Raw genomic sequence first — 14,074 nt, 5'->3', positions numbered from 1 at the left:
CATAGGGACATCCTGAAAGGGCAAGAGACTAAACAGCCACAGGTTTATATCACAGATTTCACTCTACCAATGTGATTCTTTCTGAATGGATATTTGAATGTAAAAGTATTTGATATCTGAGCACAACTGCAATAAGAAGAATTGTTAAGGCATCACAGTAAAGGTGAATTCACGGGTTAGAGGACTGATTAACATTTTTTTGTTCAGTGGGATGAGGCAGTGGATTGTGCAATATCTACAAACATCATGAGCAAAAGTGTGAAAGTCAATGACAGAAAACACTGCATGCAGGACTGATGAAGGGGTTTCACCACATAGCTTTGATTAAGCTACATTTTGTTAACCCATCAGGAGCGGAAATGCAAGTCCCCAAGTACTCACGCAGGGAGCAGCTTCAGCAGGTTCTCCCGCAGCTCAAGGGTCACCAGGTTTGCCAGGCTAGCAAGGAAAGCAGAGACAGAAGTTACACGAACGTTTAGTGACACTGCCACTTAACCAAGACAATACAGAGAAAGCAGGCCCGGGCAATCCTTCCCTACAAAGCACTGATGCATTTGCTTCAACAACATCTACAGATGTTAAGAGAGGGGCTACAGAAAAAATGGTTAATCGTGAGACTGTTAAAAAGGTACCACTCTCTACCAGCTCACTGTGCACAACACTTATAGGTTACTAGGGAAAAGGAAGGTCTCAGCCCTAGGAATCAGAGAGACAGAGGTGATGAGACAACTGATTCGCGTATAGGCACATGTAGGTCAGACAAGAAACAGAGTGGCAACAACAAGACAATGAATGGTTGGTAGTCAAGCAGAGCAAGTTTTCAACAAAGTTCTCACTACACGCAGAAAATGCATGGCAAAAGGTGAACTCAGACTTCAGATAGCCATCATAAGAGCAGGTGCCACCAATGAGGCAGATACCACTACAGTATACCCCTGCTATGCCAATTAACACGAACCAACCATGTTAGTTGGGTTTCCTTTTTTCACATTCATTCTTGAGCATGCGTCACCGAGCTCAGGTTCCCCAGGTCTAGTCTTTACATCAGGAGCCTTTAACTATACTGCCCGATGGTAAATGTCTATCCAAGATTTAAACTAATCAAAAGGGTATGCGGCTGGAGGCTGCAAAGTACTAAACAGCTGAACACTCACCATTGGTTTTGGAATCCTTAAAAAACTGTTGCTCTTTTTAAAGATCTGAAGTTAACCATCTGTAATGAGAGCTTTTTCATGCACGGTGAGCTACATAAATGAGACCGACCCATCATAGGATGATGGGAGCCACTGACAATAGTTGGCCCTTTGGCAAGCAGTCAATCTATGCCTCCCAAGAGACATCACCGACATGGCAGAAATTAACACCTGGCACACTTTTCAGGGTGTTTTCAATTTCTGCCATTTACACAACAGGTCCTATTTACAGTGACACAGTAACTGAATTGAGGGCAATAATTGACAAAATCAGGTTCAGCATATTTTTACTCTTAAGCTGCATTTGCAAAAATGCAGTAATACTATGGTGGTATCCTTTTTTATTTGCTTCTAACGGAGCCCTTAAAAACAATAAAATCGGAACAGAGCACAATATACGAGGTACTGCATTTCTTGCTAATTGTTTTAATCACAACTTAATATTGTTGAAATTCAACAGTAAAGCCAGAACCACTTTTAGACATTACAGCTGGATGTTGTGCTACACTCAACCGTACAGTCTCTGCAAATTCTTCAATGAAGCCCTTATGCGCTTTAACAGTTGACAGTGGCTGCAGAAATCTGATTCAATGCTGTGTTGGTACCAACGCTCAGATAAGTCATAGTACCCCTCCATTATAAAGCACCTACTAGAAAGAGTTCATCAATCATCATCTAAGTTTACGGAGCATAGGGCACAGAAAAACTTACTTTCCAATGTCACTGGGTAAGGCTTGTAGTGAGACGTCATTAAGTGCAAGGTGCGCCAAGCTGCGTAGTTGTGTGAACCCGTCCGGCAATCTGCAACCAAAATCAGATAGAAATTAAAACTATAAACCAACCATCTACTGCCCAACCAAAGAAAAGATGGTCTAAATGTAATCAGCTACTCAGACTTGATGATGTAACACGTGTTTTTTATTGTTGGGTGTGCCCGAGCAAGGCTGTGGCGTCATGGGTAAACACAGTTGATTGGTTGATGCATTGCCTCTTGCATAAACGTTTGAAAATACGGATTTCAGCTTACACCAGTTTGATGGGTCAATGAGGTGAAGCCACATATAAAATACAGGTAAATGAAGGTGAATTTGGGTATGTTACCTAACAATTAAAGACCAACAGACCTCTAACTAAAAAAAATACAAAAATAAGGGATAGCTGATGATACTCTAGAATCGAAACACCACCTTTAAAACTGGTGGCACACACGCTTATCGAGCATTAAAACTCGAACACCAGAGACCTCTGTGAAAATGGCAGGTCAACAGATAGGAAAAATCACAGCACAAATAATCTTCAGGAGGCCTTTACAATGCAACTCTCTTCTAAAGTCGGCACTCCTTGGTTTGAAGGGTTACCAAAAAATGCAACTCCGCTCCTGGGCCCTTAAGGCAACTATACTTTCCTCGCCCTAGGGTGCTACAATAGGTCAGAGGTGCTGGGTGTCACTACTGGGAAACAGCCACTCACTGCCTTAGGGTGTGGCCTCGACAGCTGTGATGACACCTCTAGCCAGTGACTAGGAAAGGTTACTATAAAGGGGTGCAGTAAGATTGCTCTTTAGATGATATATCAAAATTAGATCTACTGTGTTAAAGAGACCAGGGGTTGCCTTATGAGTGGACAGGAGCTTGCTATGGCAATCCCAAGGTGCTCTTTTAGGTGGTAGTATGGTCGAAACGCCTTAGGCTTATCACAGAGGAGTGCAAGACATCTGGAAAGGCACACAATAGTCAATAAGTGAGACAGACGACTCAAGAAGGAGATCCACACCAATATATAAAAAATAACCAGTATCTTTATATATGCATTGGCACCAGAAACAATTCGTTCAGGTAAGTACGTTTTTTTAATACAAATATTTTAGAGTTCAAAAAGTTGACATTGCACTTTCTGGAAGCTGCAATGTTATCCTTCGGGAGGGAAAGTCAATGCGGCACTCGGTTATAATACAGCAACTTACGGGACCAGTCTCCAGGAGTTAAGATGAGGGATGGACAAGGTCCAAGTAAGCACCAGCAGAACACCAACAGCGGCATGAGGACGGCCGGGTAAAGAGGTGCACAACAGCGCTAGGTGCCTAATGTTACTCTATGGGGATCGGTCTTCACGTAAAGAGGCTGCAGCTTTGGACTTTGAGGCCAGTCGGGATGAACCAACAGGGGGGCTCAGGTCTCACAATGCTATGGGACGTAGGGACACCGTTCGTCCTCTTTTTCGCGACCCACGGGTGATGGGTGTAGAGGTGTCGCAAGGCACAGGTTTTTTTTATCAGGAGCAGTCGCGGTAGAGGAGGCCAGCGGGCAGAGCCTGCAGATGGCATTGGGGAGTCCACGAGAAGTGTCACTTGTCACCACACTGGGCTCGGTCTCTGGGGGAGCACGCTGACACTGTTGGCTTGGAGCGACTGGTACAGTAGTGTCTTTAAGCGTTGGGTTTCTGCAGTCAGAGTCCTTCCAGGGGTCTTTGGATGTCTGCATGATGCAGGTCCGCTGCTTCTCGGGAAGTCTGGGTTTCTGGGTAAAGTGCTGGCAGGTCTCAGGGGCTTTGGGGACTCAGCAGCTGCTGGAAAATCAACTTTTGGTGCAATAGGCAAAGGCAGCAGGCAGGCCGGCAGGGTTGGTACCAAGTCAGTTGCTGGATCTTTTGTTCTTCCAGGAGGTGACTTCACGTCCTTCTGTCTTTCAGGTCAGCAGGATCTGTTTTTTTGGTGCCAGGGGCTCCCCTAAAAACTGAATTAGGGGCATTAGGGGTAGTACAGGGTAGTACCCAATGGGCTACTGACCCTTGGGGTCACTACAGCCCCTATATGACAACTTCCTGTGGGAAGTGGGCATAGCCCTGTCCCAGAGTTCCTAAGTATGCCATCACAAATATGGCAGCTTCAGAAAAGTCGTGGCCACCTCAGTTTAGCCCACCCTAGGGGAGGTACTAACCTTGGGATGGCACGCCTACCTAACAAGCTAATTTTACCGCCTGTCCAGTGCCAAGTGAGCCCTGGACAAAGGGGCCGGCTTCCTCTCCTGTGAGGGGAGCCAGATTTGCATTTCAAAGGCAGAAATTCTCTAAAGTTTGCCAGCCTAGGAAGGCTAATCAGCAGGTCATCCTGTGGGAGTGGCTGTGACACCCCATTCCCAGACAGGCTTTTGTTCTGGGTCTCCCGAGATCAAAAGGCCCTCACCATAGGAAGTCAGAACAGTGTCTCAGGTGGCAGGCTAGCAGAAACCAGTCAGCGAGCATCCCAGAAGCTGGTAGGGTTTCAAGGGTCACCTCTAAGGTGCCCTCTGTGTGCATGCATTGGTACAGCCAACACTGTATTCAATGTGGGTTTATCAATATGCGATGTTCAATACCAAACATCCCTATTTTCTGTGAAGCTATCATGTAGCTGGTGACTCATTTTCACAAGTGTCCAGCATATGTTCTAAAATGACTTCCCTGTTCACTTGCACTTGCAGTAATGGAACTGACCAGCAGAGGAGCAGTTCTGCTCATTCAGGAATGCCCTCACATTTAATACCAAGCACCCTGTTAGGGCTGTCAGGCCTGGTGAAGGAGTGACTCAAGTACCACATGCATTATTGGTGGGCTGGCACACAGGGATGTGTGTCAGGTCATGTTTTCACTTTTGTCTGCACCAAAACATGCAGCCTGTGATAGCAGCCCTGCATGAGGTTGGTGAGGGGTCCCTTAGGGGGGGCACAATTCGTGCTGCTGCCCTTGGGGGGTCCTCTTTAGTACCTCAGGGCCCTGGTACCATTAACTAAGTGCTTATAAAGGGTGCTAAAGGATTTGCCAATTGGGGGACCAATTGTACAGTTTTGGAAAAGAGATTTAGCACAGGGGATCTGGTTAGCAGGAACCCAGTGCACTGCCAGTTGAAAAAGTGGCCCTGGCCATGTCAAAAAGGAGCACTTTCCTACAGGGGGCAACGACCACAGATTAAGTAAGGCACTTTCTTCTGGTGCACAGCAAAGAGGGCACACATCCAAGAGCCCCAGTGTTTTCTCAACAACTGAAAACTTTAACCTAAATTTCAAGAAAACACAAACTGAACCAGCAGAAATAAGGAACGTGGGTTACCATTTAATGACCTAGAACTAGACACTGAATTTGTGTGCATTACTTCTCCAAGACAGCACAAATGTGCTGGAGTAGCGGTGCACTCAATGTGTAATCACACACAGTGGAGGGTGACTAATGCCTCTCTGTGGTAAAATTGATGTTTGGTGGGAGTTCTGCAAGGGCTTTTGTTACCTGTACCTAAGTAGTCCATTTGCAACATATGTATAGATAAATTGGTACCTTCTCTCATAACAGGTGCCCTTCAGCTTCTCCTGTATGCATGTGAGGAGCTGTGGCCTGTCATGAGAGGTGTGTGTTGTATCTAGGTGGATATTATCCTACCTAGCATAAGATAGGAGGTTCACCTCCATACTGCCGTTGTTGGACAGACATTATGTAACTTCCAGAGTCCTGAAACATGTCTGGGAAAGTTAAGGTAATCCACATATGCCTCCTGCCAGGATATATCCCTGCTTGGCTGTCCAAAACAAGTTATGCAGTTTGCCAGCTCTGCTTGCAGATTTACTCGGAGAAAACAGGTGTGTGGCACAGCACCCAAATGATTAACATTTCTGAAGCCTCTCCCTCAGTCTTGCACTTTGGGGTGTCTGAAAACAGTTGAAACCCCACTCTGAAAGTCTACAGTCTCCAATGGAATACACATTTCTATGACCAGTGAGCGCATGCTCCACCCCTTCCTTTGTAGAGCTGACGCAGGAAGCAGAGTGCTGCTCTGGAGGGCCAAGGTGATGAATTTTTTAATATAGCATAGTCGGAAAGATCACAGCAGTCCTTAACTGAAATAAAAACAGCAACTTACCCACAAATCAAGAGTCAGAATCAGTGCTGAAATCTGTCGGAGGATAGCAAATGCCCACAACCTGCCCTGGAATCTGAGGAAGTCTACAAGCTGCTGCTTGCAGCCGACCCATGATATCTGTTATATGTGAGAGCAGGGCATGCCGAGACCCTAGAAGGTTCAGCACCTTCGAATCCGGACTGAGAAGGTAAGAGAAATGGAGGCACATGATCCTGGTTAAGCAGGCTCCAAGGTCAGACAAAGTTTGTAGCTAGATAGTCTTGATGGGATGTGGGACATGCTGTGTTGTAAATGTATTTGTACTTGTATAGCGAACTTCTACCCAGGGGTCTCGTAGCGCTGTATTCATACCGCTGTGGAACCCTTCCTGGTTTTCCCGTGAGATGTCCACTCCTGGGCACCCCCAAGGTGAAGCCAGGCATCCTAGCGCTGTGGGGGCCGTTGTGGAGATTAAGCAAGCTATTGCCCAGAGTTGCACAGTAAAAATGACATGTAAAAGGTTTCTTCTGCCGCACAGTGTTAATAAAATATATTTAGCAAATTACTAAAACATTGCAAAACAGTCAAAAAAGCATTACTATTGATTCAATTTACATAAAAAATTAATTTGGATGTGGTATTTATTTAATGCGTGTCAGGAACATACTTGGGAAAGGAATAAAGAGGAATCCGAAGAGCATTAAGATTTCTATTACTGCATTTCCTTTTTTAAGTTATTACAATTTTACATTGCTGCAATTTATTAAGCAAGATTTTTTGTAAAAATGTGGATATTTTACACATTTTAATTCAAATGATAATTAATTTAAAGGATTAACATATTTCTCAAAAACAACTATGCAGGTAGGTATATTAAACTAATTAAATAATTGAAAAACAAAATAACCCATGATGGAATCTTACTCCGATAAGCTGGGGTCATAATGTAGAAAAGCGACAACTGAAATAGATTTTTCCCTTTAAACCAGTACAACCAGCATGGAGAAGTATTTCCTTCCGGGGTGACAGACCGGAACATTGCCCACAGTCTGGAGGACACTTCCCAAACACATGAAAAGCACAGGAGCGGCCCGAGGTGTGGAAACGAGATGAATAGTAACCACCTCCCAACCAACGGCCCTGGACAGTGTGGCAAGACGACTTTCTGACCTGGGGGTTAAGCTCAGAGTAGACAAACTCAGATAATGGATAACTTCTATGACATTTCATAAATCTAGAATTCTGGCCACGGGCTTCTAAAGAAGGTACCAACACATCCTCGTCCGACCTCTGAGAAGTCCAACTCAAGACTTCCTAAAATGGACATAAGAGAAGTTACTTAAAAAGAGCTGATACTTCCCAACAACATTGAACCTGATCAGAAAAGAGGCCCGGCTTGGCTGCACCTCCCCATGGAATGAAGTCTTACCTGGCCAGAGGATTGCCGCTGAAGTCTGCGATCTCCAAGGACTTGCAGAACCGGATGCTTTCTGGAATTTCTGGAATGTCTGAAAACAAAGTCAATAAGAATTACATTTCGAAAACTATAGCCCAGAGACAAATGTGTGGGGCTCAGCAGACAGACAGGTTTTGGTATTTGAGAATCATCCTGAGGATGGGCAAAGGGAGCACTTCATGGGAACTAACGGCTGCTATAAATGAGTATCTCCAGATAAAGTGGAAGAAGGAGAAACATTGTTCCGTGCAGGAGATGTTGGTAATCTGGGATAAATAACCTCAAGAAAGCAACGGATTGTGCTTTTTTACAAGTCAATGCTCGGATTTATAGCGACCCACAGCAATCTTTCAGAAAGAAGGGAGAAAAGGGATAAGTAAGTTTGCACAATTCCGTTAGAGAGGCTACTTTTGAGCACCAAACTTAAGGCAAAAAGGATGTTTTGTTCACCACAGAAGAGGATGGTGTGTTATGAGGCAACTTAAAAATAATGCCAAATAAATCATACAGAGAACTGGATGCTGCTGTTGTACCAGAACACTAAGTTCCCATTTTCCTGGGAGCTTTCAAGTGGTCTAGGTGGCCACAAATATGCTATATCGGTGTTATAGCACTTAGTATCAAATACAAACTTTCTTCAAAGTACCAAGGGAGAATCAACAGAGATTAAAAATAGGAGACAGAAGGTAGAGACCAGAGAAATCCATGCTTGACACCAGTTACTGAGCCTAACACTGGTTCCTTCAATATCGTATCAAAAATATCTGCAACACCACCTGTGTATCACTGGGAACACACACGGGTTTATGGACAACCCGTGGTTCAGTACCTGTGGTTAACACACAACTATTCATCTTTCTTTAGTGCCTGCTGTACCTGAAAGGTATTAATGTGCCTTACATATAAAAATACAATCGTACAACACTGAAAGAAATGTTGGCTTAAGTCAAGATGAGAGGGATAGCATGAGCGGTTTAACTGAAATGATGCAGGAATACAATATACACAAGTGAGCGAGTATGTTAAACGCACATTTAGTCAACAGAAGGTCCAAAAAGATCAGTGTTCATCTGTATTGTCTGAAGGTGAGGAGTCTAGGTAGTGTCCTGTGTCGGGCGGGTGTTGTATAAACTAGTTGCAGCGGGAGTACAGGATTGCTTTCGCACCAAAGATGCTTGAAGGTTTGGTGCTTCCAGCTGAAGACTTGTTTTGATCCTTGTATTGTATGTCTTGCCTTATTTATGCTTCTGCGCACGCCTCATAACATATACTTGCTTGTTTGGAGCAGCCTTACCCATCTACTTCATAATATATAGCTGCTAGGTGCCATTTAATTGATTTGCAGTTACAGTATGGTGAGGTTTAACCCCTTTGCTGCTAGGCCTTCTCCCCACCTGTGCAAAGCCTTTTTCTGGCTATCTGCGGTAGTTCGCTGTGAGAAAGTGGGTTTCTGTTGCAGTAAACCTCCCCCCCTTCTTTTATTTTGTTGCCAGACTACTGATGCCCTTTGACTTGGTGTCCCCTGGGCTCCTGCCAATCAGGTGCCCAGGGCCTGTGTTCCTTCCCTAAAACTGTGTTGAACCCTAAACCCAATTGGCATCTCTGGCCACGTGTCAGCCCCTGGTAAATGGTACCCTAGGTACCCAGGGCCCTGTGACCAGAGAAGACCCCTATGGGCTGCAACACATTGTGCCACCCCTAGGGGGTTCTGTGCCCTGACACACACACACACTGCCTTTGCAGGCTGAGTGTCTTGGTGCAGAACAAAACAGAGAGTCCGCATGGCACACAACCCTGTGTGCCATGCCCACAAACCCACTGCCCTGGCATACCTGTCACCCCTCTAGCTGGGTGCACTTATGCCAGTGTTGATGGTACAAGGGCATGAGCCCTGTACCCCTACAGTGCCCAGGTCCATTCCTGGGCCCTGTAGGTGCAGTGTTGCCATTAAGAGTATATGGTGCTGGGAGGTCGTCATCACGAACTCCACAGCACCATGATGGCTACACTGAAGACTGAGAAGTTTGGTATCAAACTTCTCAGCACATTAAACCCACACGTGTAAAATGCACGACAGAGGGCATCTTAGAGATGCCCCCTGAAACTATCCAACAACCAGCGCCCTGCCTGTGAGGCTGCCTAGACTGCCACCCAGCAGACATGTTGCTGGACCCCTAGGTAGAGAGCCATCCGCTAGTGGGTCTGCAACAATGCACATCCTGGGCGAGGTGCTAGGTCTCCTCCCCCAGGATGGGCAGGGGAAGCTTCAAAGGCATGCCGCCTTTATGAGCTTCCCGAGGCCACTTGCTGTACTGAGCAACTGGCCCCCACCGGTTCTGACCCCCACTCTGGTGGGAAGACTGGTGAGAAACCCAAGAGAGAAAAGTGGGAGTGCCAGCCTCTGCCAACCCCACCCCTCAGGTGGGGGAGGCCAGGTGAAGCACGACCCCGGGCTCTCGCCATCTTGAAGTTGGGGAGCCCTGCCCAATCAGGACTAGGCTACTGCCCCCCTCCCACAGGAGAGTGGCAGGATAGGGGGTGTACCCACTCAAGGGAAGGGACCCATTGGTCCCTGCCATTATCCTACCTGTAACGCCCCTAGAGTTAGTATTTAGGGGCACCCTGAACCTTCCTTCCTCAGATCCCGAATCCGAAACAAGCATGAAGAACAAGAAGAAAGACGACCTACAGTGCAGCTGCTAACAAGAGAACGACACCAACTGACTCGGCCCAGCCCTACAGGCCTGTCGGCCATCGAACATGCTCCTGCTCCTCCAGTGGTCAGCAACCTCAAAAACCACGAAATTACTCACCTGTTACCAGGGGAGATCCCAGTGCTTGATCTTGGTGCCCAGGACTGACCCTGAAAAGTAATTACAACTGTACTTACCGATACCTTGATTTTCCTCCATAGGATAACATTGCCTGGTTTTTGCCAGAAATTCTTCCAAGTGTCGATTTTTGAAACCAACAAATATTCCTTAAAAATCACCTGTATAACAAAAACGTATTCTTTCAACTGTTTACAGGAGATGCACCAGTGCTGAATCCAGGATCCAGCACGGAGTAAGAAAAAGTAACGATAACCCTACTTAGCTGCTAAGTTAATTTCTTCCGTAGGGTAACATAGGTGTTTCTATGTGAAAAAGTTTCTAAGCGTCAACTTTTAAAATAAAATAATATTCCTTAAAAATCATAAACGTTTTTACTCCCCTGTTTCCAGGAAATGTCCCAGGACTGAATCTAGGATCCAGTCCTGTGGTAAGAAAAGTAATCCAAAAGTAATCAATTGCATTTACTTACAAGTTCCCATTGAGCTCAATGTTATAATTGTGTTTGAAATTGTGTTGCCTAGTGCAACAACTGTAACAATTGCATTCAAAAGTCTATTGCCTATTGCAAGTATTTAACTAAAGCATCTCATTCTGAGAAAGTATATTTTGATACCTACTTGGGGTTCTAAAATAAAAGATATGTTTTTATAAACAAACCATTGGCCTAGAGTTCAGTCCTTGAGTGTGAGACCATTTGCTGACTGAGTGTGTACAACAAATGCTTTACACTGTCCTCCGATACTGCCTTACTGCTCGACCAAGTTACCACTTTAGAGAGTAAGGTTATATCTAACTTTAGCCTCTGCAAAACCTCTGGGGACTGTGGGCTCTGTACACCCTGCACCTATTTGGGGACAGTATATAGAGAGTCACTTTCTTACATTCGCACTTAGGCCTCTAACTTTTTGACCACGAGGTATCCACGTGAAATTTGCATCCTTTTTTTCCCCAACATCATAGGGATTCTAAAGGTACCCAGGGTTTGTGGATTCCCCTGGAGGGAACCCAGAAATTAGCCAAAATATAGCAACAATTTGTTTTTTTGGGGAAAAATGGGGAAAAAAGGGGTACAGATGAAAGCATCTGGTTTTTTCCCTGCAAATGGTATCACAAAAGGGGTTGTGGTGCTGAAATCACCATCTACCCAGCTTTCAGGGACAAGCAGACTTGTCAGAAAACCACTTTTTTTTTTAAAAACACAGTTTTGGCATTTTTCTGGGCCATAGCCGATTTGTGCTATTTTTTGAGCTTTCAACCTCCTTCCAGTTAATGATAGAAATGGGTATGAAAGCAATAATGGATCATGGAAAGCTAAACATTTTAGAAAAGTAGACAAAATTCTGAATTCAGCAAGGGGTCATTAGTGTAGATCCTTCAAGATTTCTTCATAGAAACTAACAGTTAAATATAAGAAAAATTGAAAGTTAGTTGAAAAAAAAAGCCATTTGTGTCGCCGTTTTCACCTGTAACAACTTCTAATTATGACAGCTGTTTGAAAGCAATATACCGTTACATTCGCTGGACCTTTCTGGTTATGGGGATATATAGGACTTGTAGGTTCACCAAGAACCCGACGAATCCAGAGCCAATAATTGAGCAGCGTCTTGCAATGGTTTTTTTATTATGTACCGGGTATATAGCAATTATTTTGGGAAAATGTATACATGGAAAAAAATCGGTATGAAAGACACCTATGTATTTCTGAAATGGGAACAAAATATAGAGTTTAGAAACAGTAGATATTTGCACATTTCCGAAATTGGGAGTACCCATACTAGTATGAGAATTATAGGTCATTTTGAAAAAGGACTTCTTTTTAACACATTGTCTTTCATTTGGAAGGCAGAAATGCATCGAAAGTCAATAGGTAATAACAGTTGCTCTACAATTCTGTGTTACCCTAAGTCTCCCGGTAAAAATTTTACCTCACTTGTGTGGGTAGGCCTTGTGCCCATGACAGGAAACCGCTCAAAACGCAACGTGGGCACACCACATTTTCACAATGAAAAATGACCCTTTTTTTGCAAAGTGTCTAGCTGTAGTTTTTTAACCCTAGCTCTGCCTACACCTAGGGAAACCTAGCAAACCTATACATTTTTTAAACCTAGACACTCAGGGGAATCCAGGATGGGGTGACTTGACTGTCTCTCACCAGGTTCTGTTACCCAGAATCCCTTGAAATCCTAACATATTGTCCAAAAAAAAAAAAAAACATTTTCTTCACATTTCTGGGGTGGAAAGTTCTGGAATCTGCGTGGATCCACAAAATTCCACCCACTCAGCGTAACCCCAAAGTCTCCCGAGAAAAATGGTACCTCACTTGTGTAGGTAGGCCTAGAGCCCGCGACCGGAAACGGCCAAAAACGCAAGGTGGACACCACATTTTCACAGTGAAAAATTACTCTTTTTTTGCAAAGTGCCTAGCTGTAGTTTTTTAACCCTAGCTCTGCCGTCACCTAGGGAAACCTAGCAAACCTATACATTTTTTTAAACTAGACACCCGGGGGTGCCAGGGAGGTATGGCTTGCGTGGATCCCCCAATGTTTTCTTACCCAGAATCCCCTGCAAACCTCAAGTTTAGCTGAAAAGAAATCACTTTTCCCACACATTTTTGTGTGTGAAAGTTGTGGCATCACCGGGCTGATACAAATTTCCTACCACCCTGTGTTGCCCCAGGTCTCCCGATAAAAATGATGCCTCACTCGTGTGGGAGGCCCAAGTACCCGCGACAGGCAAGGGCCTAAAACATTTTGTGATAGGGAATTTTGATGTCGCCTCAATATATTTTGGGCCCTTGCCTGTCCTGGGATGGTTGTGTGTGTGGGGGGGGGTTGTTTGTGTGTGGGGGGTTGTGTGTGTGTGGGGGGTTGTGTGTGTGTGGGGGGTTGTGTGTGTGGGGGGTTGTGTGTGTGTGGGGGGTTGTGTGTGTGTGGGGGGTTGTGTGTGTGGGGGGGGTTGTGTGTGGGGGGGGGTTGTGTGTGGGGGGGGTTGTGTGTGGGGGGGGTTGTGTGTGGGGGGGGTTGTGTGTGGGGGGGTTGTGTGTGGGGGGGGGTTGTGTGTGGGGGGGTTGTGTGTGGGGGGGTTGTGTGTGGGGGGGTTGTGTGTGGGGGGGTTGTGTGGGGGGGGTTGTGTGGGGGGGGTTGTGTGGGGGGGGTTGTGTGTGGGGGGGGTTGTGTGTGGGGGGGGTTGTGTGTGGGGGGGGTTGTGTGTGGGGGGGGTTGTGTGTGGGGGGGGTTGTGTGTGGGGGGGGTTGTGTGTGGGGGGGGTTGTGTGTGGGGGGTTGTGTGTGGGGGGTTGTGTGTGGGGGGTTGTGTGTGGGGGGTTGTGTGTGGGGGGTTGTGTGTGGGGGGGTTGTGTGTGGGGGGTTGTGTGTGGGGGGGGGGGTTGTGTGTGGGGGGGGGGTTGTGTGTGGGGGGGGGTTGTGTGTGGGGGGGGGTTGTGTGTGGGGGGGTTGTGTGTGTGGGGGGGTTGTGTGTGTGGGGGGTTGTGTGTGTGGGGGGTTGTGTGTGTGGGGGGTTGTGTGTGTGGGGGGGTTGTGTGTGTGGGGGGGTTGTGTGTGTGGGGGGGTTGTGTGTGTGGGGGGGTTGTGTGTGTGGGGGGTTGTGTGTGTGGGGGGGTTGTGTGTGTGGGGGGGTTGTGTGTGTGGGGGGGTTGTGTGTGTGTGGGGGGGTTGTGTGTGTGTGGGGGGTTGTGTGTGTGGGGGGGGTTGTGTGTGTGGGGGTTGTGT

General features: G+C 46.1%; 1 protein-coding gene across 28 annotated transcripts in view; it reads right to left on the bottom strand.

Annotated features, from left to right (window-relative positions):
- Positions 1-14,074, bottom strand: part of SCRIB (scribble planar cell polarity protein) — a 792,600-nt gene that overhangs the window by 543,266 nt on the left and 235,260 nt on the right. For all 28 annotated transcript variants that reach the window (XM_085604619.1, XM_085604607.1, XM_085604621.1 and 25 more), the window contains exons 3-5: positions 7,487-7,565; positions 1,905-1,994; positions 382-438 (exon numbers count right to left, since the gene is read on the bottom strand). In XM_085604619.1, coding sequence (XP_085460745.1) covers positions 382-438; positions 1,905-1,994; positions 7,487-7,565 — 226 coding nt within the window. The remainder of the gene's footprint in view (positions 1-381; positions 439-1,904; positions 1,995-7,486; positions 7,566-14,074) is intronic.

Source organism: Triturus cristatus, chromosome 5_1 (genome assembly GCF_964204655.1).
Source record: "Triturus cristatus chromosome 5_1, aTriCri1.1, whole genome shotgun sequence".
NCBI lineage: Eukaryota > Metazoa > Chordata > Amphibia > Caudata > Salamandridae > Triturus > Triturus cristatus.
Note: the sequence above shows the minus strand (reverse complement) of the source record. Positions and strands in the feature narration are given on the sequence as shown.